Genomic DNA, 27,228 nt, shown 5'->3' with positions numbered 1-27,228 from the left:
TCTGACTTATGTAGATTTTTGATATTGTCTTGTAAAATTTTTCTTGTTCGAGAATCTTAAAAACATTATTTCAAAATATCTTGTATTGGGAAGGGTTTTCTGCAGACAACTGTGGACAACAACAATTCAGTTGGGATATTTCTCCCTTTAAATAAAAAAAATGTGGGTTTAGAAAATAAGTTAATAAAAAAATTATTTTTGGCTTACTTCTGCCTACAATATAGATTCTTTTCTCTCTCTCTCTCTCTCTCTCTCTCTCTCTCTCTCTCTCTCTCTCTCTCTCTCTCTCTCTCTTCCTTCTTTTCTCTCTTTTTCTGTCTTGTTTTTTTTTTTCCTACAGAAGCTTTTTAAAATATAGAATAGATCAGGATTATGTGGGAAGAGGGTGAAATGGACATTCTCCTGATGTCATGTTTGCTAATTGAGTTGTATCAATAATGGAATCCATAAGTTTGCAGAGCATGAGCTTACATCCTAATACTTTTATTTAACTACAAAAAGTAGCTATTTTATATATTTATGCAATAATCCATAGGATAGAGGTTATTAGCCTTCTTTGTGTCATGGTTCCCTTTCGCAGTCTGATGAATCTATAAATGTCATCTCAGAATAATGTTTAAAAAAAATTGAAGGAATTCTAAACTTCAATTAAAATTCAGTTTTTAAACAAATAGATGTATTTTTCCTCTATTCAAATTCATAGACCCCTTGGAAGATTCTTTGTTCCCCAAATTAGGAATTTCTCTCATAGAATATTAAATAACTTATTTCAGGATCATTTATTTCTAGTTCATGAAAAACACGAAAATAACAACAACAATAATAATAATGCAAACATTTCTTATGTATTTACTATATTCCAAGCACTATGCTAGAGAAACTGAAAATTAGATAAGGTATTACTACTATTCTCAAAAAACTTGCCGTCTATTGCAGGTGGGGTATAAGACATGAATTGGGGTAGCTATCATAATATTATGTGAGAGTTATAAATGGGGAAAGTTCATTACCAGCCAAGGAGATAGTTAGGTTTCCAGAAAGAGTTAAGTTGGGTTTAAGGAATGGCTATTAATTCAGTAGGTAAAGAGTGGGAAGACCTCATACCTCTCAACTCAGCTAAGATGACAGGAAAAGATAATGTTATAGTATATGAAGTACATGAACAAGTTATAATATATGAAGATAATGAAATATTATTGTTCTACAAAAAATTATGAACAAGCTGATTTTAGAAAGGCCTGGAAAGATTTATATGAACTAATGCAGAGTGAAACAAACAGGACCAGAAATACATTGTTCACAATAACAGCAAGAATGTGCTGTGATCAACTATGAAGACTGGTTTTTCGCAATGGTTCATTGATCCAAAGCACTTCCAATAGACTTTGGACAGAAAATGCCATCTGCATCCAGAAAAAGAACTATGGAGACTGAATGTAAATCAACACATGCTATGTTCACTTCTTTTTTTCTGCTTTTTTTTTTTTTCTTTCCTATGGTTTTTCCCTTTTGGTCTGATTTTTTTCTCTCAATATGATTCATAAAGCAATGTGAATTAAAAATAAATACATAGTACTTAAAAAAAGTGTGAAGGAGCATTCTAGTCATATGAAGAATGACTTGACTGGCACAAGAGGGAGAACAGAGATTGCTTCTGTTTGGTTAGGTCAGGGAGTGGGAATTTAGCAGTTACAGCGTTTTTATACTTGGTAGGGGGTAATCCGTTCCTGCTCCCTAGGATAGGAGGTATGGCAATTATAGCATAGCTTGATCTCATAAAGATTATATAGAGATGAGGAAATAGGCTCAAAGTCTTGCTCTGAAGAGGCACCTTGTAATGGAAGGATCCCCAGGTTCTTCTTCTTTTTTTTTAATCAAGATTTGATTTTTAAATTTTATTTAATAATAACTTTATATTGACAGAATCCATGCCAGGGTAATTTTTTTACAACATTATCCCTTGCACTCGTTTCTGTTCCGATTTTTCCCCTCCCTCCCTCCACCCCCTCCCCTAGATGGCAAGCAGTCTTATATATGTTAGATATGTTGCAGTATATCCTAGATACAATATATGTTTGCAGAACTGAACAGTTCTCTTGTTGCACAGGGAGAATTGGATTCAGAAGGTAAAAATAACCCGGGAAGAAAAACAAAGATGCAGATAGTTCACATTCGTTTCCCAGTGTTCTTTCTTTGGGTGTAGCTGCTTCTGTCCATCATTTATCAATTGAAACTCAGTTAGGTCTCTTTGTCAAAGAAATCCACTTCCATCAGAATACATCCTCATACAATATCGTTGTCGAAGTGTATAATGATCTCCTGGTTCTGCTCATCTCACTTAGCATCAGTTCATGTAAGTCTCGCCAAGCCTCTCTGTATTTATCCTGCTGGTCCCTGGGTTCTTGAGGGATGGCACAAACTCTGGCAAGATGTCCTGAGCTTGACAATGTGCCCAGTTTCAGAAGATGAGCCCATAAGTTACACAATGCCACAGTTGGCCACACAATGCCATAAGCTGGCCCTCGGCCCATGGTTGCAACTAGCTCCCTAGCACTGAAGTCGGGACTCCAAAAACAAGTCCTTTTCCTGCCCTCCTTCACCTTCTCCCCCAAACCCACTTAGTGACATTACAGGACATAAGAGGTAGGCAACAGAGACAATGAGGTGCTGAGTAAAGAGACCTATTTGCAAGAGAGAGGTTCTGACAACTGGCTCAAGGTCACAAGGAAGATAAAGTACCCATCAGTTACTGGAGATTGGAACTGAAGAGATCCAGGAACTGAGTTAGAACACCAGGGGCAAGAATCTCTTTGCTAAAGCACCATCCAGTGCTCTACCCACTGGGCCACTTAGCATCCATCAAGATGAGCCTGCTGTGATAAAACTGAGTAGGAAAACCATAGGTCCTAAGTCCATGCTAAAACCCAGGTCCAGGGTTCCTGAATCTTTATTTAATGATTAGCCTGACTTCATGGCATGAATTACACAGTAGTTAAGGCTTTATTTTCTACACTCCTTTGCTGCGTTGAAGGAGGGTTGGAAATGGGGAACTATACAAAACGTGTTGTACTTTTTTTCTTGAACTCCTAGGTTTGGATTTAAGAAAACCTCAGGGTAAGGAGCCATGTGGTAGGTGTCTTACTATGTCTCATTTTATTGCTTTGATTGAATCTATGCAAAGAACAAAACATTGTTTACAATATTTAAGCATTCCTGTCCATTTCTGGGGGATTTGACTCCTTTTTATGTCAAAATTAACTGATTAGGATTTAATGAAATGAGTCCTGGATTTGAAGGAACCACTTTCCAACAACTGAATCCAGTTGGGGATTCAGAAATATTCTGCAGGACCCCCTCTCCCAACCAATGGGAGCTAACAATATTCTGGGGCTCCTCAAGAATGAGATATTTCCATGTTTAACACATATAAGATTGCTTACTGTCTAAGGGAGGGGAGAGAAACATTTGGAACACAAAGTTTTGCAAGGGTGAAAGTTGAAAACTATCTTTGTATGTATTTTGAAAATTAAAAGCTATTATTAAAAAAAGAAAGAAAAAAGAATGAGATGCTTCCCTGAAATTTGTTTCAGAAGGGTGAAATGCCTTTACTGCTGGAGTGAGCATGGGACTGGCTTAGACTGTGACCTTCTGTGGAATAGGATCAGCTTGGTAACTAGTAGTAATGTTTCATGGTGAAACAAAGAGCCCTCTCTGAGGCTTCTTTCATGTTTCCCCAATCCCACAGATTATTCAAGAGACAGGAATAAGGGGCACTAACTCAATTATACCTCTGATGGCAAAAGCTTTGATTTTCCAGTATGGATCACTATGTACCAACTTCATGAGGCTGTCATAGACCTGAAATAAAAAAAGAGAAACAATGAGCTGTTAGACTTGATTTCAGTGCCCTCTAGATCAATGCCCACAGGAACAGCATGTATTCTTTCTAGAATAAACCTGGTTCTTTTTGCTCACTGTGGATTGATTCTTCTCATCCCAGAGCAGTTTTGCTCAGCCTGACCATGGATGGAATTTTTTCATATACCTGATTCAGGCTTCCCTTCCCCCTAAAAAAATTACCACTGTTCCCTTTATCCCCAAAACTCACAACAAAAACTAGAAAATGTATCAAATCCCTCTTCCCCTTATCTCTCTCTTTACATTCTTCAGCATCAGATTGTTACCTGAAGAAGGTAGATAAGGATTTGTCAAAGGGTGGGAAATTTCAAGGTTCTCTTAGAAAGGAAAGGGGAAAGTCGCTTGGTGAGGGTGGGGAGCTATGCTAGGGCCATGCTGGTGACAGTAGGAGGAGGGACTACAGGTAGGTGGGGCCCAGAAGCTCTATTCAGTGAGATGAAAATTCTATCCTGGCTTATAGCTGGTGATGGGGGCCTGGTCCTAGCCCAGTGAACCCATCCTTCAGTGTCAACAGCAGTAGAATTTGAGAGTCACTGTAAGCTGACCAAAGAATAGGAACAGCACAGCTGTTGGCCACCTGTGGAGCTTTTCTCCCTCCCCTCACCATCCTTTAAGGGAAAATGAGTCTATGAGGGACTGGGGGAATGGCAAGAAGGGTATCAGCCATGTGTTAGAAATTCAAAGGGCTCAACGCAAGCAGCTGATGGTTAAATTTTCAGTGTGAGCATTTATTTACATTTTGGAAATTGGCAAACACTACAAAATAAGCACTTGGTTTATTTTTTTGTTAATTGACTAGACTTAAGAAAATGATGAATTCCCCAACTGATAAATAATCAAAGAACACGAATAGGCAATTTTCAGATGAAGAAATTAAAACCTTTTCTATGAAATTGGTTATATGAAAAATGCTCTAAATCACTATTGATTAGAGAAATGCAACTCTGAGGTACCACTTTATGCCTTTCAGATTGGCTAAGATGACAGGGAAAGATAATAATGAATGTTGGAAGGCATGTGGGAAAACTGTCACCAACCAAAAATGTTGGTGGAGTTGTGAAATGATTCAACCATTCTGGAGAGCAATATGGAACTATGCCCAAAGGATAGCAAACTGTGCATACTCTTTGATCTAACAGTGTTTCTACTGGTTCCCAAAGAGATCATAGAAGAGGGGAAAAATATTTGTAGCAGACCTTTTTGTAGTGGCAAGGAACTGAAAATTGAATGAATGCCCAGCAGTTGAGGAATGGCTGAATAAGTTATGGTATATGAATGTAATAGAATATTATTGTTTTATAAGAAACTATGAGCAGGCTGATTTCAGAAAAAGCTTGGAAGATTTACATAAACTGATGTTGAGTGAAGTGACAGAATTAAGAGAACATTGTATACAGTAGTAACAAGATTATGTGATGATTAACTGTAATGGATGTGGCTCTTTTCAACAATGACGTGATTCAAGACAATTCCAATAGACTTGGGATAAAAAGTGCCATATGAAAACAGAGAGAGAACTATGGAGATTAAATGTGGATCAAAGCAAAGTATTTTCACTCTTTTTGTTATTATTTGTTTGTTTTTTTCTCTCTCCAATTTTTCCTCCCCTTTTGATCTGATTTCTCTTGCACAACATGATGAATATGGAAATATGTTTAGAAGAATCACACATGTTTAACTTATATTGGATTGCTTGCTATCTTGGGGAACAAAACAAGGGAAAGGAAGAAAACTTTGGAACACAAAGTTTTGCAAAGTTGAATGTTGCAAACTATCTTTGTATTTATTTTGAAAAATAAGATACTCTTAAAAGATAAAGATAAAAAGAAAGTCATGGAAAAATGTTAAACATGGTCCAAATATATGTTAAATCCAATATATACATACATATTTATACAATTATCATGCTGCACAAGAAAAAAAGAGAAGCAAAATAAAATGCAAGCAAACAACAACAGAAAGAGTGAAAATGCTCTGTTGTGATCCACACTCAGTCCCCACAGTCCTCTCTCTGAGTGCAGATAGCTCTCTTCATCACAAGATCATTGAACTGGCCTAAATAATTTCATTGTTGAAGAGAGCCACGTCCATCAGAATTGATTGACATATAGTCTTGTTGCTGTGTACAATGATCTCCTGGTTCTGCTCACTTCACTTAGCATCAGTTCATATAAATCTCCCCAGGCCTCTCTGAAATCTTCCTACTGGACGTTTCTTACAGAACAATAATATTCCATAACATTCATATACCATAAGTTGTTTAGCCATTTTCCAAACTGAGTAGATACTCAGTTTCTAGTTTCTAGCCACTACCAAAAAAAAAAAAATGCCACAAACATTTTGGCACATGTGGGTCCCTTTCTAAAGGCAAAGATTTAAGTGATTTGTCCAGGGTCCCGCAGCTAGTTAATGTCTGAGGTCACATTTGAACTCAGGTCCTCCTGACTCCAGGGCCAGCACTCTATTCACTGTATCACCCAGCTGCCCCTCTCCTGAGGCTCTCCTGGGCTTTTAAAACTATCTTGCATGGCCAGAAAGAGGGGGCAAAGTGAGCTTGGGGCTAGGATATTACTGAAAGGACTTTAAAAGGTTCTCCTTTCTTCCTGCCCATTTGCTTGTTTCAGATCATGAAACCAGGGGCTGTTGCCCAGCAAGGAGGGTATATTTCAGCAATCTGGATATGAGAAGGAAGAGCTGGGAAACACAAGGGCTAGGTCTCTAGTTCCTGCTCTGCCATCAGCTCTGGGCTTCTCTTTCTTGGGTGAGATGGGTAAAAAGGACTTTAAGGAACCTTTTAAGTCTAATAGTTTGTGTGTCTATAAGATGAGAGATCTGTTTCACTCACTTCACCTTAGCCTCTATTTCTTTTTTTTTTTAATAATAGCTTTTTGTTTTCAAAATATATACAAAGATAATTTTCGACATTCACTTCTCCAAAATCCTGTGTTCTAATTTTTCTTCTCCCTTCTCCCATTCTCTCCCCCAGTTGGCAAGTGATCCAATATATATTAAACATGTGCAATTCTTCTATATATATTTTCACAATTATTGTGCTACACAAGAAAAATCGGATCAAAAAGAAAAAAAATGAGAAAGAAAACAAAATGCAAGCAAACAACAACAACAAAAAAGGAGCAAAAAATGCCATGTTGTGTTCCACACTCAATTTCCACAGTCCTCTCTCTGGGTGCAGATGCTCTCTTCATCCCAAGATCATTGGAAATGATCTTAGCCTCTATTTCAGGAAGAAATAAATGAGTCTTCCTCTGTGATTTAGGGTATCTGTGATCTGGGGCATTCTTTTTCTCCTTTATCATATACCATTGAATTAAGAGTACTGGATGTCAGATTAAGAAGACCAGAGTTGTTCAAATCCAGCTTCGGACATTAAGAGCTTTATTATCCCAGACATCTGACTGAATCTGACTTTATCTGCCTCAGTTTCCTCATCTGGGGAGATAAATAATAGCATCTATCTCCCAGGGTTATTGTGAAGATACACATTTATTTTCCATGCTTTCCAGTTAATAGTTTCAGTATTTTATTTTTTATAATAGTTTATAATACACATTCATACTTGTTATTTCTTTGGAACTTTTGAAGAAATATATCAGATGAGTAAGCTAAGGAATATAGTTCTATTCCTGTTTTTAGATGTGAGAAAAGAGAGAGTTTGATTTTTTTAAGGTGCTGTAGAAAATCAGTGGTAGAGCTAGAATGGGGAACCCAGGTATTCTGTCTTCTAGGCCAGTGTCCTGATCGCTTCTTTCCCTTCTTTCCCCCCTTCAACTCCCCCTAGTTAAGGAACTTTTACTAAAACACGAATTTTATAATCTAAATTATGTTTCCTTGCTCAGCTATTAGCTCTGTGATCTAAAACAGTGATGATATTCTAAGCTTTTCCTTAATAATTACGAAATTAAAGAAAGGAATGCTTTAAATTTTTGTACTATGCTAAAATTTCTTTCCCCTGGATCTTTAAAACATTAATTTATTTTTATATATTTACTATTTTGGATTTTTTCCTTGTTTTTTAAATCAATAAATAATCTAGGACTAGGATTAAGTTTCTAGACTTGGCATTTGCTCAGCACACTTTTACCCTTGGGCCCCATAGGACTTTTACACAGTGTTCCCTGTCCACTTTCCTTGCCACCACCACTAAAAAAAAAAAAAAAATTGTGAGAAGAAAATACAGGGGCAAATAAACTTTTAACAGTGTAGTGAATTGTCCAGAAACTGCTTGAACTCCAACTTACCATCTTATCTTTTATCTTGAGTGCCCCAGCTGCTAGGCAGGCTTCCCTCCTGACAGCCACAAAATCATCATTGAAGCAGTTAAGGAAATCAGGAAGCAACTTGACAGTCATAAGCTTCAGCCAGCCAATCAGGGAGAGGGCATCTACTCGGTCCTGGGAGTTTCCTTGACCCAGCATTGTTCTATGTGACATAAGCATTCAATCAATCCCCTACCTAGAAAACCTCCAAAGTCTCTTTGTAGTATTGGCAAAGCATTCGCTCTTTAGTGGCCAATAAGTCAATTTATCTTTCCCAAAGTGCCTTTTAGCTCAGTTATAAATGGCTAAATGGAAGTAGCTAGGGGTTTTGTCACCCTCAAAGGACCCAGAACCTGGGTTATTAGACATGATTAGGAAAATAAAACTGAAAAGTTCTGCAAGTATTCAATGGAGTCCAAAATCACATTCAAGTTGGCATTCACCCCACCTAGCCAACCTTATTTCACACTGAGAGAAATTATTTCTTTCTTATATTAATAATCAATTATTGAATTAGGATCAGGATTTTTTCAAAAACCTGTAGTTTGTTCAGTCTCGGAAGGACATTGCTAATGAGACTGGATTAACTTTCTCCCCATTCTTGTTCAGACTCCATCCGAGTGGTAAAGTCAAATATCCCTTTCTCGGAATAATATTTTATTTAAAAATTTTTTATAATAACTTTTTATTTTCAAAATACATGCGAAAGATAATTTTCAACATTCACCCTTGCAAAACCTTGTGTTCCAAATTTTTTACCCTCCCTTCCTTCCTCTAGACAGCAAATAATCCAATATAAGTTAAACATGTGCAATTCTCCTAAACAGATTTCTACATTTATCATGCTGCACCAGAAAAATTGGATCTAAAAGGAAAAAAATGAGAAAGAAAAAAAAGCAAGCAAACAACAACAAAAAAAGTAAAAATACTATGTTGTGATTTATATTCAGAACCCATGGTCCTCGTTCAGAATAATATTTTTAAAAAATAAGATAAGCAGTCATATGAAACTTGTCAAATGTTTAACATATACTGGATTATTTTTTAAAAATAAGATAAGCAGTCATATGAAACTTGTCAAATGTTTAACATATACTGGATTACTTGCTGTCTAGAAGAAGAAGGGGAGGGAAAAAATTTGGACACAAAATTTTACAAGGGTGAATGTTGAAAATTATCTTTGCATGTATTTTGAAAATAAAAAGCTTCAATTTTAAAAAAAGAAATGCTTGTCAAGATATACATATATATAAAAGTTACAGACCCCACCCAGTTAAAGAAATTCTGTAGGAGTTACCAGAAAGACCAAGAGGGACAGCCTGCAAAAGGTTGCACTTGTATTGAGCCTTGAAGGAAACTAGAAATTCCAAGAAATAGAGGTGGGGAAGAAGGGCATTCCTCTGATAGAGACACAGCCAGAGCAATAGTATGGAGATGAGAATTGTAGGTGAGGAACAGCAATTGCATCCAGTATTTATATAATGCTGTTCAGTCATTTCAGTTGTCTGATTCCATTGGAGGTTTTCTTGGTAAAGATACTGGAGAGGTTTCCTTCTTCCTTCTTCATCTCCTTTTATAAATGAGGAAACTAAGGCAAACAGGGTGAAGTGACTTGTCCAGGGTCACACAACTAGTATGTCTAAGGCCAGATTTAACTCAGAGATGAATTTCCCTGACTCCAGACCTAGCCCTATTTTTCCCCTTTCCTTTTCCCATTGAAACTGGATAACTAGAATGTAAGGCAAAGTATAAAGGCCAAGAGATGAACAAACAACATGCTTTGGGTGACTACAGGAAGGAAAATTTAATTTGATGAGAAGAATCAAAAGAAAGTGCCCATAAAACTTTTCCCTTAGCCATTCCTATCCACATTGGCCTCTTTTTTATAGTAACAGTAATTTATTATCCATGGTGCTTATCTATACTTCTTTGTTATTTAATCCTTAGTTTTTCTCTTTGTTACAGTGAGATTGTAAGCTTCTTTAAGGCTGGGACCTTTTTTTTTTTTTTTTGCCTTAGTGTCTATCACAGAGCCTAGCAAAATCACCAGCAGAGTGGATACATAGTAAATGTTCATAAAATGCTTTTCTCCCAACTATATTTTAAACTTTTTAAAATCTGGGACTGGGGTATTTTTTTCTACATAAGATGTATTTGTGATTCATAAGATGTATTTTTTTTTCATACATAAGATGCAGCTAGGTACAGTTAATGGATACAGCTCTAGGTTTGGAGTCAGGAAGATCTCAGTTTGTCACCTAACCTCTGCCTGCCTCAATATCCTTACCTGTAAAATTGAGATAATAAAAGTACCTACCTCCCAGGATGTTATAAAGATCAAAGGGTGATATATATATTTAAATTTTTTTTTCAATTTAAAAAATTTTTCTAATTACATGTAAAGATAGTCTTCATCATTCATTTTTCCTTCTTTTTCATTTTAGATTTTTTCAATAGTATTTTATTTTCTAAATATATGTAAAAATAGTTTTCAACACATCTTTCTAAGGCTTTGTGTTCCAGGTTTTTCTTTCTCCTTCCCTTTTTTCCTTCCTCCTCAAGATAGCAAGCAATTTGATGTAGGTTAAAAATGTACAATACTTTTAAACATTTTTTCCATATTTGTCAAATTGTATAAGAAAATTCAGACCAAAAAGGGAAAAAAAGCCACAAGAAGAAAACAAAAAACCAAAAAAGTAAAATTACTATGCTTTGATTCATATTTAGTCTCCTTAGTTCTCTCTCTGAATGTGGATGGCATTTTCCATCCCAAGTCTATTGAAATGGACCTGAATCATTGCATTGTTGAGAAAGCCAAATCTATCACATCAACATTCATTTTTATAAGATTTTGAGTTACATAATTTTTTCCGTTCCTTCCTTACCTTCCTCCTCCCCAAGACAGCAAGTAATTTGCCATAAGTTATATATAATAAATATATATATAATCATCACTTTAAATACATTTTCATATTAGTCATGATACGAAAGAAAAATCAGAACAAAAGGGGAAAACCATGAAAGAAAAAAAAAGTAAATATCAAAAAAAGGTGAAAATAGTATGCTTCAATCTGTAATCAATCTTCATAATTCTCTCTGGATATGGATGACATTTTCTATCCCAAGTCTAATGATCTGTATTAGATCACTGTATTGTTGAGAAGAGCCAAGGATCCATCACAGTTGATGACATAGTCTTCTTGTTACTGTGTACAATATTCTCTGATTCTGTTCAATTCACTCAGCATCAGTTCATGTAAGTCTTTCCACAATAATAATTCATTACATTCATCTATCATAACTTATTCAGCCATTCCCCAATTGTTGGTCATTCACTCAATTTCCGATAGAGATTATATTTATAAAGGGCTTAGTATAGTGCTTAGCACATAGTTTGTTTGCCTGGTTTTTTTTTTAGGCATACATATTTATGTAATTATCTTGCTGTACAAGAAAAATTTTATCAAAAAGGAAGAAAAAATGAGAAAGAAAGTAAAATTCATTGTTGTTTATCCTTCATTTTTGAAAAGGACCAATAATACCATGGGACGCTGTCTTGACTCATGTATGAACTGGATTTAAGTGAGACAGAATTGCACAATCATCAGTCTCTTTTTTCTTCCAGTCATCAAATCCCAGTGGCAAGGCAAAAGCCAGAACAGCGGGCAATGGCCTGGGATGCAGTGGATGAATTTTGCTTATTCAGTGTCTGACCTGGATCTAAGCTTTCCACAGCATCTGTATCAATTACCTGAATGGCCATTGGAACAAATTGTTCTCATCTACCCATTCTGTTGGAAGAAATCTAAGGTAGATATTCCCCCTATGTCACTGATGGGTTTAAGGGCTGTCAGTTACCCTTAACCTGGTTTAGTCCATCTGATGAAATGGTTTATTGGGGTGTGATTCTACTGGGGGGCCCTCTGTCCCTGTTACAGCTTTCTGGAGCTACAGGTGAAAATTAGGTGAAAGTAGACCCTACGGGTGGATGAGCAGCACTGAAAAGGGCTCAGCAAACCCTCCCACCAAAAGGGCTCCTCCTCCCTGAACACCCCATTACCACTCCACCACGCACATAGTAAGTTCTTAATCTTCCCTTCTTCATAAGGCTTATTGCAATGTTATGAATACTGTAGATATATAACTTTATGAGTGAATTAGTTACTCAAACTCCAAATACTGTCAATATTGAACAATGTTTATTCTTGGGATGCTTGGGAGAGCTGAGTGTTACATTTTCAGTGTGAATATTTATACCTTGAAAATTTGCAAAGGCTATAAAATAGTTTATTATTTTGATGATTGTCTAGACTTAAGAAAGGAGAAAGGTTTAATAAGGCAAATTGAATTTATAGTCTGTTGCCTCTTAGTGGAACAGTTAACGAATCTCCATTTTGGAGAGCAGTTTGGAACTGTTCCTACCCTTTGATACAGCAATATCATTGCTATGTTTATATTTCAGAGATATTAAAAAAAGGATCTAGTTATACAAAAATATTTGTAGCAGCTCTTTTTGTGGTGGCTAAGACTTAGAAATCAAGAGAATGCCCATCACAAGCGTAGTATGTGGGAGTGATGGAATATAATTATATTATAAGAAATGACAAGCAGGATGATTTCAGAAAAACCTGGAAAAACTTACACAAACTGATGCAAAATGAAGGGAGTGGAATCAGGAAAACATTGTACACACTAACAGCAATAAAGAATTCTGAATGACTTAGCTATTCTCAACAATACAATGATCCAAGACAATCCCAAAAGTTTCGTGATGAAACATACTCTATAGCTCCAGAGAAAGAACTGGTACTGTCAGAAAACAAACTGAAGCATAGTATTTTTTACTTTTTTTCTATTCTTCCTTTTTTTTTTTTTTTAAAATTGAGTCTTCTTATAAAATATGATTAATATAGAAATGTTTTACATGATTGCACATGTATGACTGCTTACCATCTCAGAGAAGGGAAAGGAAATTAGCATTTGAAACTCAAAACTTTAAAAAAATTTTTTTACATGTAATTGTAGGGAAAATATATTAAAAAGTTGTTCCATACATGTCCTCCATCTACAGCCAGTGAGTATTTATCACTGTTTACATCACAACCTCTTTCTGAATATCCTAAAGACATAACCTACCTGATTTTGTCATGCACCTCCTTTCCCAATTTCATCCGCCCAAGGGTTTGGGCAGCTGCCTGGCGTACACCCCAGTTCCAATCATTCCACATCAGTTGGACCAACTTGTTTTTCAGGTCCTACAAAGACAAAACATCCCCCAGGATCAATGTTTCTGTGCCTGAGATAGAATGCTAATAGAGTTCCATGTAATTCCATGTAATTAGATTTTATTCTAGAGGATAGAAAGGAAATTATTCTGGCAAAACAGTAAGTATTTAACTTCTTAGCATCTCTTTTTTTCTATTCAATTTCCATTCAAGTAGTGCCATACTTATAGGAAGTCACTCAGACTTATTTAATTACAAGTAGGAAGAAGTACAGAAGAGGTGAAATTATGAATGAAAAGACACATGAATTACTTTTCCAATTATTGTTCATTTTCTGTCATGTCCTATTCTTTGTGACCTTTTTTGATGGTTTTCTTGGCAAAGATTCTGGAGTAGTTTGCCATCTTTTCTAGCTCATTTTGCACATGAGGAAACTGAGGCAAACAGAATTAAATAACTTGCTCAAATGACAACTCTTAGACAGTAGGGCTGAAGGAACAGTCAAATGTTCAAAGCCATAGGAATGTCAGATATAGTTTCAGGCCAGTCTTGTGGTATTCAGAGTAAGGAGAATTAAAGGATCCAGTTGGGCATCTGTGTGGCAACTCCACTTAGAGAACTGATGATACTCTACAGTAATGACAGGTTGATGAAATACATTGTGGGGAAAGGGAAGGTTATGAAAAAAATGGCATCTTCATGGCAGATTTATCTAGGATTGGTGTTGGAATGTGGATCAAAACATAGTATTTACATTTTTTTGTTGTTGTTGTTGTTATTGTTTACTTCTTGTTTTTTTTTTTCTTGTGTTTTTCCCCCCTCTTTTGATATGATTTTTCTTGCGCAGAATGATAAATATAGAAATGTTTAGAAGAACTGAACGTGTTTTAACTACATAGGATTGCTTGCTCTCTTGGGAAGAGGGGTAGAGAAGAAAGAGGGAGAAAAATATGGAACACAAGGTTTTGCAAAATGATTGTATGTGGGCTCTTTTCAACAGTGAGATGATACAGGCCAGTTCCAATTATCTTGTGATGAAGAGAGCCATCTATACCCAGAGAGGACTGGGGGAACTGAGTGTGGTTCACAACATAGCATTTTCTCTCTTTCTGTTGCTGTTTGCTTGCGTTTTATTTTCTTTGTCATATTTTTCCTTTTTGATTTGATTTTTCTTGTGCAGCAAGATAATTGTATAAATATATATGCATATATTGGACTTAACATATATTGGATTACTTGCCATCTAAGGGAGAGGGTGAGGAAAACGGGAGGAAAAATTGGAACACAAGGTTTTGCATAGGTTAATATTGAAAAATTATTCATGCATATGTTTTGAAAATAAAAAGTTTTAATAAAAGCGATTGTATGTGTAAATCTATATCTTGGTTTTATATATCTATAAGCTTGCTATCTTGAGGAGGAGAAGGAGGTAAGGGAAGGAAGCAGAAAAAATTTGTAACTCAAAATCTTACAAAAAGGAATGTTGAAAATTGTCTTTACATGTATTTGAAAAAACTAAATACAATTAAAATTTTTAAATTACTCCTTTCTTCTTTCCCCTACCCCAACACTTAGGAAACATCTCCTATATTTGTTTCATCTATCACTGGACATCTATTAGACATGCAATACCTAAATATTTTATTTTGTTCAGGGAATTCAAAATCATATAGTGATACAGATAGTCAGGGTCACAGAAATCTATAGGGGCATTTGGAGATGATTTTTATTTAGGGGTTAGATATAAATGTATTTTGAATTACGGGATGGAGTGTAGGGATGACATTTGGATGGTATCTTAGAATTTTGTAGGGGATTTGTCATAAAAGCTAACTGATTCTTACTGATTTTGATATGACTCTCTTTTAATTTGATTTTGGTAGCCTTAGAGGTAGGAAGCAGTGGTATGAGGTAATACCTCAGAGTTGTTTTACTTTGCACTTCTCTAGTCAATAGTGATTTAGAACATTTTGTTATATGACTATAGTTAGACATGATGTATTTGAAAACTTCCTGTTTACATTGTTTAACCTTTTATCATTTGGAGAATGACTTAGAAAGATCTCTTTGGAAAGCAGAGTAGAATGAAAGTGGGAATTCGACAAAAGCAAATAGCTATAAGTGTTGCTCAACTTATTTATATTGCAACTTTGATTTATGAGAGTAATAAAAGGATTTACCTGGCTGACAGACCTTCCACTGATCCGGGAGAGAGCTCTGCAGGCCACAATCCTGTCTTCCCACTGGCAGCTGTTCAATTCCACAGCAAGGAGGGTATGTATCATGCTCTGAGGAGATGCAAAATATAGTTTAATGGTTTCTCTGTGCACTTCAGTAATGATGGAACCTTGAAAGACCTATCATAATGTAGCATTCAGCATCAGGATCATAGAAAAGTGAGATGTCTATCTCCTAGTAGAGGACAAGTGGAATGCCTGCTTCTCCATTCATAGCCAGTCTGGAGAGGGCAAAAGAGGGGCCTAGTTCACCCAGTTTTAACAGAAAACTCCTAGGCTTCTCTTTGACCCTAATTCAATATTTCTTTTCCCTTCTTCTCTTCTCCTCATATTGATTAACATAACTTCCCCTATATTCTAAGTTACCATTTCTTAAATATCTAAGTCGGTGATGGTGTATGTAAATACCTTATCCTATAACCTCTCCCAGAATCTCAGGTGATGTGTTAGTAGTGAGTAACTCAGAGGAAGAATTCTTAGGGACTGAATAGTTGCTGATCTGTTCATCACAGTCTTTTTCTCTAGGCACAAATACATTAATTTTGGAGCAACAAGTGACATGGGTTCAGATCATATATACATGGGGTGTATCTAGTAGATAGTGAATGTAAAGTTTGTAAACTTTAAAGCACTATATAAACTCTTAAGGTTTGTAAATCTTAAAGTGCTATAAAAATGCCAATCATTATTATTATTATTCACCTAGTCACCAAACTTCCATTGTGATGATGGTATCATTCCCTGAGCCTCCTAATGTATTTCTGTGAAGCTCAAGCAATGTTTATAGAGCAACACAGAGGTGTACCAGTATATATTTAACAACATATCTCCCAGGAATTCATGCATGTGTACATATACATATATGTTAATAATTTATTTTAATAACTTAATAATTTAAAATAACTTAAAATAATTTTATCAATCAATGCAGAATGCATTATTTTATTTCTGTATCATAAATTTAATTTTTTTTATTTTTAGCATTCTTTAAAAAATTTGTTTTTGAGTTTCAAATTCTCTCCCTTCTTATAGTCCCTCTATCACCTATTGAGAAGGCAAAAATTATGTTAATGTGCATTATTAATATTCCTTCAGTCTAGACCATTAACAAAACAAAAAATCAAACCCTGATTTGTAGTGATTGAGTTTTCTGAGGTACAAATGTTTATCTTTGAATAGACAGAACTTTAGTAATACTAACAATGCTTAATCTATTCCTAGTGAGAGAGCAATCTGGGGAACACATATACACACAAGTTGGTCTGTTTGCTCTATGTGTGCTAGGTAGCCAAACTCATAACATCAACTCTGCATCTCGCAGAACATCAAGGCTGTTCTTCAGGAAATACCAACTTTGGTCCTACTTCCTTTAACTTTACCAATGCTTACTAGCATTCCTAGGTAGAAAGAACAAGACACCCAGTCAGCCTTCTGCAGAATACAATCACTAGCCAAGCCCCAGTAGGAACTTTTTAGGCAAGTCCTCTGAGGCTGTTCCTGTTCCATTTGAGTTATCTCTTACCCATATGCTCCTTTATATTTTTCTTTTCCCACCATACTGATATGCCTACAGATGAGATTGTATATGTGTTGGAATCCACCTCGCTGTCACAATTCCTCTTTACAAAAATTCACATGACCACTTCAGCTGCTTCCTTTTACTTCCATCAACTGAAATAATTTCTTTCTATAAACATGTGCAATCTTCATCCATACTATGAATCTACTTCCTGTCTTGGCAGGACATTAAAAATATTTTTTTTCCCTCGTGATCAGGTTCACTCTTATGCTTTGCTCAATAATATTCTTAATTCATGAGCATTTCAGAATCTTTGCTTCTGAGATGTTTGCTTCTTCACATGAATAATTATAACATCTCAGATTGGTAAGAAATACTAGATATGATCCAATTTTAAAATGTACCTGGAACAATAACCCATCCTTTCTTTCTTAAATCAGCACTTTTTAAACTTTTTCCACTAGTGACCCCTTTTTGCCTGAGAAACTTCTATGTGATCCCAAGTATTTGGCATATAAAACAGAATACAAATCAAATATTTACTGATAATAAATCATCATTTCTTGACTCCCACATTCAGTTATACAATCCTATGTGGGGTTGAGATCTTCAGTTTAAGAAGTTTTGTCCTAAATATCCCACTTAAAAGTTGCGCCTCTGGGTATTACCTGAAGGTTGGGGACAGTTGTATATGATGTCAATCATCTGGTCCCCACACCTTTGCTGAGTTTACTTAATGATAATGTTAATAACACAGACACATAACCCAAGGTTTTCCAGATCCTGGTTCAATATTCTTTGTACCACAACACATCACCTCTGGCTAACTATTTTGATGGAAAAGATTTTGTTTAAACAGTCTGCTCCTGTTTACATTTTTTTCATTAGTTCCTTTGATATTCTTGATGTTTTATTGTTCCAAATATTTTTTTCTAGTTCAATAAAGTAATTTTTTGACAATTTAATTAAGATGGCATTGAATTTAGGTAAAATTTCATTTTTATTAGGTAGGTCCTGCCTAACCACGAGTAATTAATATTTCTAAAATTATTTAAATCTGATTTATATAAAAAGTTTTTTTCTTAAAAATAATTTTGTTTATATAATTCTTGGGTTTGTTTTGGCTGGTGTATTCTTAGTTATTTTATACCTTCTAGAGATTAGTAGAATAATTGACAGCCTATTTATGTGGCTTCAGAGTTGTCTGATTTTTTTTTTTTTTGAATTTCAAGTTTAATGTTTGATTGGGGGTTTTTAACAGAGTTGTCTGAATGATTGGACTAGGGATCTGTAATTGGCTTTTTTGCTTTGTGAGACTTGTATTCATTTGGGCCCCATAGGTTATATGGCTTTAATGCTGCCTTCTTTATACCTATGAAATTATTGCTGAGTTCATTATTTAGGGAGAAATTTAATTAAATAGGTGCAATCAATACCTGAACTTCCTACAAGTCCAGACTTTGTTAGTTATTATCTCCTATGCAGGCATGAGTCAATTCTTTTCTGAGAGTCTGTTTATCTCTGCTGATACACTGTGGAAGCTCAGCCTATCAATAAGATTGCTTTTCAATTTTCTAGCCTATGAAGTGACAGTAGGTTGAAGCAGCTTTTATTAGTCCCTTGATGAATTTAATCCAGATAATGAAATCGAATATTGCTCAAAATATTAAAATATAAAAATTGCAATCCATACCTAGCTCAGAGTCCTCATCCCATCTATGGATTCAATTCACTTCTTACTATGTTAATAGAGTTAGAGACAGTATTCTGTAAGCAAAGAGTTAATTGGACATAGAAAAAAAGTGAAAAGGCAATTTGACCAAATATTCCTGTAGGGAGAGATTTGTCTCCAACCATATCCTAGCTTTCTTCCTGGATGCCTCTCAGATCTTTTGGTGTAGAGTGATAGAATCCCAAATAGATATACAGGAAGACTGTGAAAAGCAATTGTAGGAAGAGTGTATACTACTTATGTCAAACTTGACTGCAAGGGGAATTGGTTTTCCTGTCTTGGCAAGGTCAGAGCAAAGAAGAGAGGGAGTGAAATGAAGTTACAATGTATGTAGATAGAATCCTTTTATCCTAACATGTAACTTCTCCGTTGCAAATGAAATTTCAACTAAACCCCCAAAAGGCTTAGTTTTTAACCCCAAAAGGAGTTAGGGGAGAGGCAACCTCCTTCTCATATAATAAGTTAACCAGGCATTGTTCTACCAGTCTCTTTCTATCCCTATAAATCAACTCTAGGGCCCAGGATAGAACAATAATTCAAAGGGCCCAGTATAGAACAATAATTCAAAAGGTAAGAAAATTTTTCCTGGCTATAACTATTTAATGTTTGTTTTTTAAAATCAATAATTGGATAAACGCACAGATGGCATGGTGTTTTTTGGTTTTTTTAACTGCTTTTTTTTTTTTTTGGATTTTATTTAAAATTTTTATTTAAAGTTATTTAATAATAACTTTATATTGACAGAATCCATGCCAGGGTAATTTTTTACAACATTATCCCCTGCACTCGCTTCTGTTTCGATTTTTCCCCTCCCTCCCTCCACCCCTTCCCCTAGATGGCAAGCAGTCCTATATATGTTAGATATGTTGCAGTATATCCTAGTTACAATATATGTTTGCAGAACCGAACAGTTCTCTTGTTGCATAGGGAGAATTGGATTCAGAAGGTAAAAATAACCCGGGAAGAAAATCAAAAATGCAAATAGTTCATATTCGTTTCCCAGTGTTCTTTCTTTGGGTGTAGCTGCTTCTGTCCATCATTTATTCATTGAAACTCAGTTAGGTCTCTTTGTCAAAGAAATCCACTTCCATCAGAATACATCCTCACACAATATCGTTGTCGAAGTGTATAATGATCTCCTGGTTCTGCTCATTTCACTTAGCATCAGTTCATGTAAGTCTCTCCAAGCCTCTCTGTATTCATCCTGCTGGTCAATTCTTACAGAACAATAATATTCCATAACATTCATATACCACAATTTACCCAGCCATTCTCCAATTGATGTGCATCCATTCAATTTCCAGTTTCTAGCCACTACAAACAAGGCTGCCACAAACATTTTGGCACATACAGGTCCCTTTCCCTTCTTTAGTATTTCTTTGGGGTATAAGCCCAGTAGTAGCACTGCTGGATCAAAGGGTATGCACATTTTGATAACTTTTTGGGCATAATTCCAGATTGCTCTCCAGAACGGTTGGATTCATTCACAATTCCACCAACAATGCATCAATGTCCCAGTTCTCCCACATCCCCTCCAACATTCATCATTATTTTTTCCTGTCATTTTAGCCAATCTGACAGGTGTGTAATGGTATCTCAGAGTTGTCTTAATTTGCATTTCTCTGATCAATAGTGATTTGGAACACTCTTTCATATGAATGGTAATAGTTTCAATTTCATCATCTGAAAATTGTCTGTTCATATCCTTTGACCATTTATCAATTGGAGAATGGCTTGATTTCTTATAAATTAGGGTCAGTTCTCTATATATTTTGGAAATGAGGCCTTTATCAGAACCTTTAACTGTAAAGATGTTTTCCCAGTTTGTTGCTTCTCTTCTAATTTTGTTTGCATTAGTTTTGTTTGTACAAAGGCTTTTTAATTTGATATAATCAAAATTTTCTATTTTGTGATCAGTAATGGTCTCTAGTTCATCTTTGGTCACAAATTTCTTTCTCCTCCACAAGTCTGAGAAATAAACTATTCTATGTTCCTCTAATTTATTTATAATCTCGTTCTTTATGCCTAGGTCATGGACCCATTTTGATCTTATCTTGGTATATGGTGTTAAGTGTGGGTCCTTGCCTAATTTCTGCCATACTAATTTCCAGTTACCCCAGCAGTTTTTATCAAATAATGAATTCTTATCCCAAAAGTTAGGATCTTTGGGTTTGTCAAACACTAGATTGCTATAGTTGACTATTCTGTCTTATGAACCTAATTCTATTCCACTGATCAACTAATCTATTTCTTAGCCAATACCAAATGGTTTTGGTGACTGTTGCTTTATAATATAATTTTAGATCAGGTACAGCTAGGCCACCTTCATTTAATTTTTTTTCATTAATTCCCTTGAGATTCTCGACTTTTTATTGTTCCATATGAATTTTGTTGTTATTTTTTCTAGATCATTGAAATATTTTCTTGGAAGTCTGATTGGTATAGCACTAAATAAATAGATTAGTTTAGGGAGTATTGTCATCTTTATTATATTCGCTCGGCCTATCCAAGAGCACTTAATATTTTTCCAATTATTTAAGTTTGACTTTGTTTGTGTGGAAACTTTTTTGTAATTTTGCTCATATAATTCCTGACTTTCCTTTGGTAGGTAGATTCCCAAATATTTTATGCTGTCAACAGTTATTTTGAATGGAATTTCTCTTTGTATCTCTTGCTCTTGGATTTTGTTGGTGGTGTATAAAAATGCTGAGGATTTATGGGGATTTATTTTGTATACTGCTACTTTGCTAAAATTATGAATTATTTCTAGTAGCTTTTTAGTAGAATCTCTGGGGTTCTCTAGGTATATCATCATATCATCTGCAAAGAGTGATAGTTTGGTTTCCTCATTGCCTACTCTAATTCTTTTAATCTCTTTCTTGACTCTTATTGCAGAGGCTAGTGTTTCTAATACAATATTGAATAATAATGGTGATAGTGGGCAATCTTGCTTTACTCCAGATCTTACTGGGAAAGGTTCCAGTTTTTCCCCATTGCATATGATGCTTACTGAAGGTTTTAAATATATGCTCCTGACTATTTTAAGGAAAAGTCCTTTTATTCCTATGCTCTCAAGTGTTTTTATTAGGAATGGATGTTGGATTTTATCAAATGCTTTTTCTGCATCTATTGAGATGATCATATGGTTTTTGTTTGTTTGGTTATTGATATAGTCAATTATGCTAATAGTTTTCCTAATATTGAACCAGCCCTGCATTCCTGGTATAAATCCTACTTGGTCATAGTGTATTATCCTGGGGATGATTTTCTGTAATCTTTTTGCTAATATTTTATTTAAGATTTTAGCATCAATATTCATTAGGGAGATTGGTCTATAATTTTCTTTCTCTGTTTTCAGCCTACCTGGTTTAGGTATCAGTACCATGTCTGTGTCATAAAAGGAGTTTGGTAGGACTCCTTCAATCCCTATTTTTTCAAATAGTTTATTTAGCATTGGAGACACAGATAAAGACACAGAAAGTTTATCAAACTTTCTGGTGGCACAAAATTGGGAAGGATACCTTAAGATCTTGACAGGAAATGGACCAAATATACTTAAGATGACACTTAATAGGAGGGAATATAACAAATATAAAAACCAAGCCTTTTACTTAGATTCAAAAAAAAAATCAAATTCATGTGCAATAAAGGAAGCATAACTAAATGCTAATTTTTATAAAAAAAAATAAAGGTGCATTTTAATGGCCTATGAACTCAGTAGTATGTTATAGCAGTCAAGAAAGCTAACATAATATTAGACAGCATTAAGAGAAACATAATATTAGGAATAAGGCAATGACACATTGCTACATTCTCTTGCTACATTCTACTTTGGAGCATTGTGTTCAGTTTAAGGTCACCATATTTTTAGAAAACATTTAAAAATATACAATCCTACCATAATTTGGCTATATGAGTTGTAAAAGATCTTATTTTTTGTTTTGGTTCTCTCTGTGTGTATGCTTTCAGAATAGACACCTACTGTCTTATTGCTGAGATGACTCAATAGGAGACAACTTTGTTCCTCTGTTTCTTTATCTTTTTTGTAAAACAGTTGAAAGAGGATTCTCTTCACCACAGCAAAAGAAGCAACCCCGTCCAAAGCCAGGCACTGAGCTGCTGCCCAGCTATCAGCATCATTGCCTGTCAGATGGAATTGGAAGAAGGGAAGAAGGAAGAAGGAAGAAGGAAGAAGATGGAGCAGTTAGAACTGATTTCCAGATTGCCTCTAAGGAGGCCATTCTAAGGGCTCTCTGTTTGGGATGATCGCACTCTAAAGTCTGCCCTATAACTCCCTGAAACTCTAAACCATGTTCTCACTTTAGATGGGCTACACAGGTGACTTAGCTAGGGATGAGAAGGGATAAGTGCTCCTTATAGCTTGAATAAACAACTATAACTAGGGATTTCCAAAGGGCATTCACACCCTTATTTCTTCTCCATCTCTTCTCCCATCTTAAATGCTTTGAGCAATATCCAATAAACACTGTAATAGTACATAATGTCTCTCATATAATAGACACTCAATAAATGCTTCATTGATTTCAACATGAATTTTTCTTAAGAGGTACTGGGGAAAGGAAAATATACTGGAAACAGTAACAATAAAGACAGATCTCAGTCAAAAAAAGAAAAAAGAAAAAGAAAAACTGCATTCTTTGGACAAGGTCCACTTGCCTCTTCAATTACTGTCTACCACCTTTTCTGGGAATTATGATCTTTGAGAATAGAGAGGAATAGCATCTTGATGATGACTGCTCTGTCAAAGTTCCTTGAAACCTGATTTTCAGGCTTCCACCTCTACTCTAGGGTCTAGAATAGCTCAATTCCCTGAGGGTCCAAAGGCATTTGACCTATATGACCCTTACCTGAGCTCTCTCTTTTTTCAGATAACATGATTTGACTTCTGAGGATATGAAAAAATTGTCATATTTCTGCTTAAAAACCTTGTCATACTCTGTTTAATTGGATCTCCTATTTAATCACTCTGGTCTATAAGAGGTCTATTTGGACCATGAGACAAATAGCCCAGAGACTATCTGAAAATAACATATCAGAATTGTAGGCAGGGGAGACGGGAAGAAACAATCGCTTCTGGCATGATTCTGGCAAACCCTAAACAATAGCAAGTTTTCAAGAGTGGAAAGTGAAGAATGACAGAAGGCCATCTTCAGTATTGCTGATTTGGAGGAAAGGTGATGGTATGTTAGCCTCTCACCTTTTGCCAGGGCATCCTGCATGATGTTTTGGGCTTGACTGTCATGGGCTCGGATGGCGTATTGGCACAAAGCTGCTGCCATGCGCACATGGGTTTTCTTATGTGTTAGTGCTTCCTTGATCAGAGGCTGTAGTTCCTTTGGTATCTCATCGATAGACAGATTATCAATAACCTCTTCACTGTCTGAGGGAAGAGAGGGAAGTCAGAAGTCTCCCCAGGATTCTGGCAACAAAGGGCTAGTTATTATTCTCTTATAAGAAAAGGAGGGTGGGCTACTTAAAGAGAACAATGTGGATTCATAAGGAATTTTTTGACTATCTGATTGTGGAAAAGATGGACATGAAGACAACTAGTAGAATTAATGTGACATGACTGTGTGAATGTCAGGAAGTTATGTTTAGACCTAATGCAGCCCCAAGTGAATATTATCCTATTTATTGTGGCTATAGGATACTGTAGACCCTAGAGATTGGCTCAAGAGAATTGAATTTTAAGAAAATTCAAACCATGGACAATTGATGGCACATTTGTACTTTGTTCTACCACGCAGTCTGTTATAAGCTAACAAACGGCCAAGAAATTTAGAGATGGAGAGAATTCCCTTAAATACTTGTACTTGTTTCAATTTTTTATACATTTGCATATCTATATAACAAGGGTGATCAGGAGAACTCCCCAATTTGTCGGACTGAGGCAAGTTACAGTTAGAAGGTGATTCATTTTAAAGAGAAAATTAAAATCCAAATAAAGTGAAGACAGGGGAAGAACAATAATGGAATTAGAATGAAGAGTTAAGAAGAAAAGATGTCTAAAGACAAAGGTCATTAGGCACCATTTGTCTGATGGGTTTTTGCTCCTTCCCACCCTATTTCTCATTGAGAAAAGTGTAGACTTTTCTCATAGACCTTTTTCTCATGGGGCAAAATTTTTGATTCTTTCTACCTGAATCTTCCACAATGATTTCAAATCGAGGTCGTTCCACAGCAGCTGAGGCACAAGTGATGATGGCATCAATCTTGACGTCATCCTGCACATTTTTCAAGTTTCGTAGCAGTCCCTCCACTGTAGCTTCTTGCCACCGGATAGCTGAAATCAGGGATGGAAATGGGAAAAATGAACAGGGATAGAGGGAGAAGGGTATGGAGGAAATGAAAAGAAAGTTACTCAGTTAAGATTGGGTTTTGCAGCACAACCAGGTTACCAAAAAGTCATTTTTCTCATGAGGAAGAAACATTTAAAACTACACAAGTTCTCCACTATGGAGAAGTCATTTTATGGGGTGGAATTTCTAGGAAAGGAGATGGAATAGGAAAGATGGTGATCTGGGGAAATGTGATTCCCCTTGTGATGTCTTTGACCAATTTCTTTCATCATTTATAGGGAATTCTTAACCACCTAGAAAATGTGTAGGAAGAATTGTTTCTCTTCCAAATTATTTCCCTGGACTTCATGGGCTTTCTCCTCTCCCCTCTCCTATGGTATGCCATTTACTATATTACTTTGGGAAGTCCTTTTATTTTTCTAAGCCTTATTTTTTTCATCTTAAAATAAGGGGACTGGACCAAATAGTTTCTAAAATCCCTTTTCACTCTAAATTTTTAATCCTATGATCTCTTCCACTCAGCTTTCATTGCAATATAATACTTGGCCACTTTTAATTGCATAATTTTCTTGTGTTATATAGTATAATTAACATGATAAATTGGTTCCACTTACAAACTGATACTTTGAATAGTTATTCTTACTTTTTAAAAAAACCTTATTCCTAATCCTATTTCAATCTAGGTCCCCTTTCTCTTTGGGTTCACATTGACTCTGAGGATGTAAATTCTTTTTGCTTTGACTCCTCTGTTCATTTCTTAATTTCAGGTCATACCTGAAATTTCAACTATCTGAATCCCTTACTTAATCCACTTTCTGAATTTCTCTCCACACACTTTTTAAAACAAGTTTTTGTTCTTTAGGTTTTTTTGAATCTAATGACTCAATTCATCGTATGCTGACCTTTCTGGAGCCCTTCTTAATCCTTCCTTGGTTCTTGATTCCTCTCTCCCCCATTATAATAGAATCATAGAATATCTAAGCTCAAAGGAATCTTATAAATTATCCAGTTGGCTTCTTCTCCCACCAATTGTACATATGAATAACATGAGATATGAAGGTTAATTGATTTGTTCCAACTAAACCAAATGTCTTCTGATGGAGACAAGGCCTGAACCCAGATTTTTTTGACTCCCTAGTTCATGGGGCTTTCTGTTATAGCCTACTGCCTCCTCAGTGGACTACACTCTGGGAACATCAACAATGTTTTCAGCCTCTTGCAGGTCTATCTCAGTCCTCTTGGTAGCATCAGGGTCAGTGTTTTTTCTCAGAAACCATTAGTATAGGGACAGCTATAGTGACACCATTTAATTTTTTTATTTATTATTATTTTTTTTATACTTTATTTTATTTTATAATAACTTTATATTGACAGAATCCATGCCAGGGTAATTTTTTTTACAACATTATCCCTTGCACTCGCTTCTGTTCCGATTTTTCCCCTCCCTCCCTCCACCCCTTCCCCTAGATGACAAGCAGTCCTATATATGTTAGATATGTTGCAGTATATCCTAGATACAATATATGTTTGCAGAACCGAACAATTTTCTTGTTAGTGACACCATTTTAAGGTAATGAAACTTGATCAAGACCCAAGGAAAATTATTAAAGCCTGAAACTGCACTAAGACTTTTGGGACGCTTTGTATATAAAAGGAAATTAAATGATTCACCTACAGTTAGTAATTTGTAGAACCTAGACTTAAACTAAATGATTTGCCTTCAAATCCCAGGTATTTGCCTGTCATACTAATAATATGCCTGTCAGACTGATAATATCAAGCTCCTATATTAATTTCATTTGCTTATTTATTTTTAGTGAAGAAACTCTGCCTCACTTGAAGTATCATTGTCTTGAAGGCCACCCCCTTTTTTTTTAGGTCCTTTATTTCTGATTGGTGACTTCCTCCCAGGACCATTATTTTAGGAAGAATCCTCACCAGGCTTCACTTCTCTCCTGAATTCTTCCACCTTATCATCTGCAGCCATTGCTCCTGTGTGT

The 27,228-nt window shown here is 35.6% G+C and overlaps 1 protein-coding gene and 1 long non-coding RNA gene across 4 annotated transcripts in view; one reads left to right on the top strand and one right to left on the bottom strand.

Moving 5' to 3' along the window:
- The window catches only part of HEATR4 (HEAT repeat containing 4), a 102,459-nt gene that overhangs the window by 32,391 nt on the left and 42,840 nt on the right, over positions 1-27,228 (bottom strand). For both annotated transcript variants that reach the window (XM_051977640.1, XM_051977641.1), the window contains exons 6-12: positions 25,069-25,212; positions 24,127-24,309; positions 22,891-23,051; positions 15,601-15,708; positions 13,332-13,450; positions 8,178-8,358; positions 3,789-3,858 (exon numbers count right to left, since the gene is read on the bottom strand). In XM_051977640.1, the coding sequence (XP_051833600.1) occupies positions 3,789-3,858; positions 8,178-8,358; positions 13,332-13,450; positions 15,601-15,708; positions 22,891-23,051; positions 24,127-24,309; positions 25,069-25,212 (966 nt within the window). The remainder of the gene's footprint in view (positions 1-3,788; positions 3,859-8,177; positions 8,359-13,331; positions 13,451-15,600; positions 15,709-22,890; positions 23,052-24,126; positions 24,310-25,068; positions 25,213-27,228) is intronic.
- LOC127549526 (uncharacterized) lies at positions 777-23,456 on the top strand. Of its 2 annotated transcripts, XR_007950647.1 has the most exons (3): positions 777-3,114; positions 15,612-15,694; positions 22,963-23,456. It is a non-coding gene; the product is annotated as an uncharacterized LOC127549526 (long non-coding RNA). The 2 variants fall into 2 exon arrangements; XR_007950648.1 differs by lacking the exon at positions 777-3,114 and having other exon boundaries at positions 15,600-15,694.

The sequence above is a fragment of the Antechinus flavipes genome, chromosome 2 (assembly GCF_016432865.1).
Source record: "Antechinus flavipes isolate AdamAnt ecotype Samford, QLD, Australia chromosome 2, AdamAnt_v2, whole genome shotgun sequence".
Classification (NCBI taxonomy): Eukaryota; Metazoa; Chordata; class Mammalia; order Dasyuromorphia; family Dasyuridae; genus Antechinus; species Antechinus flavipes.
This window is presented reverse-complemented; position numbering and strand designations above follow the sequence as displayed.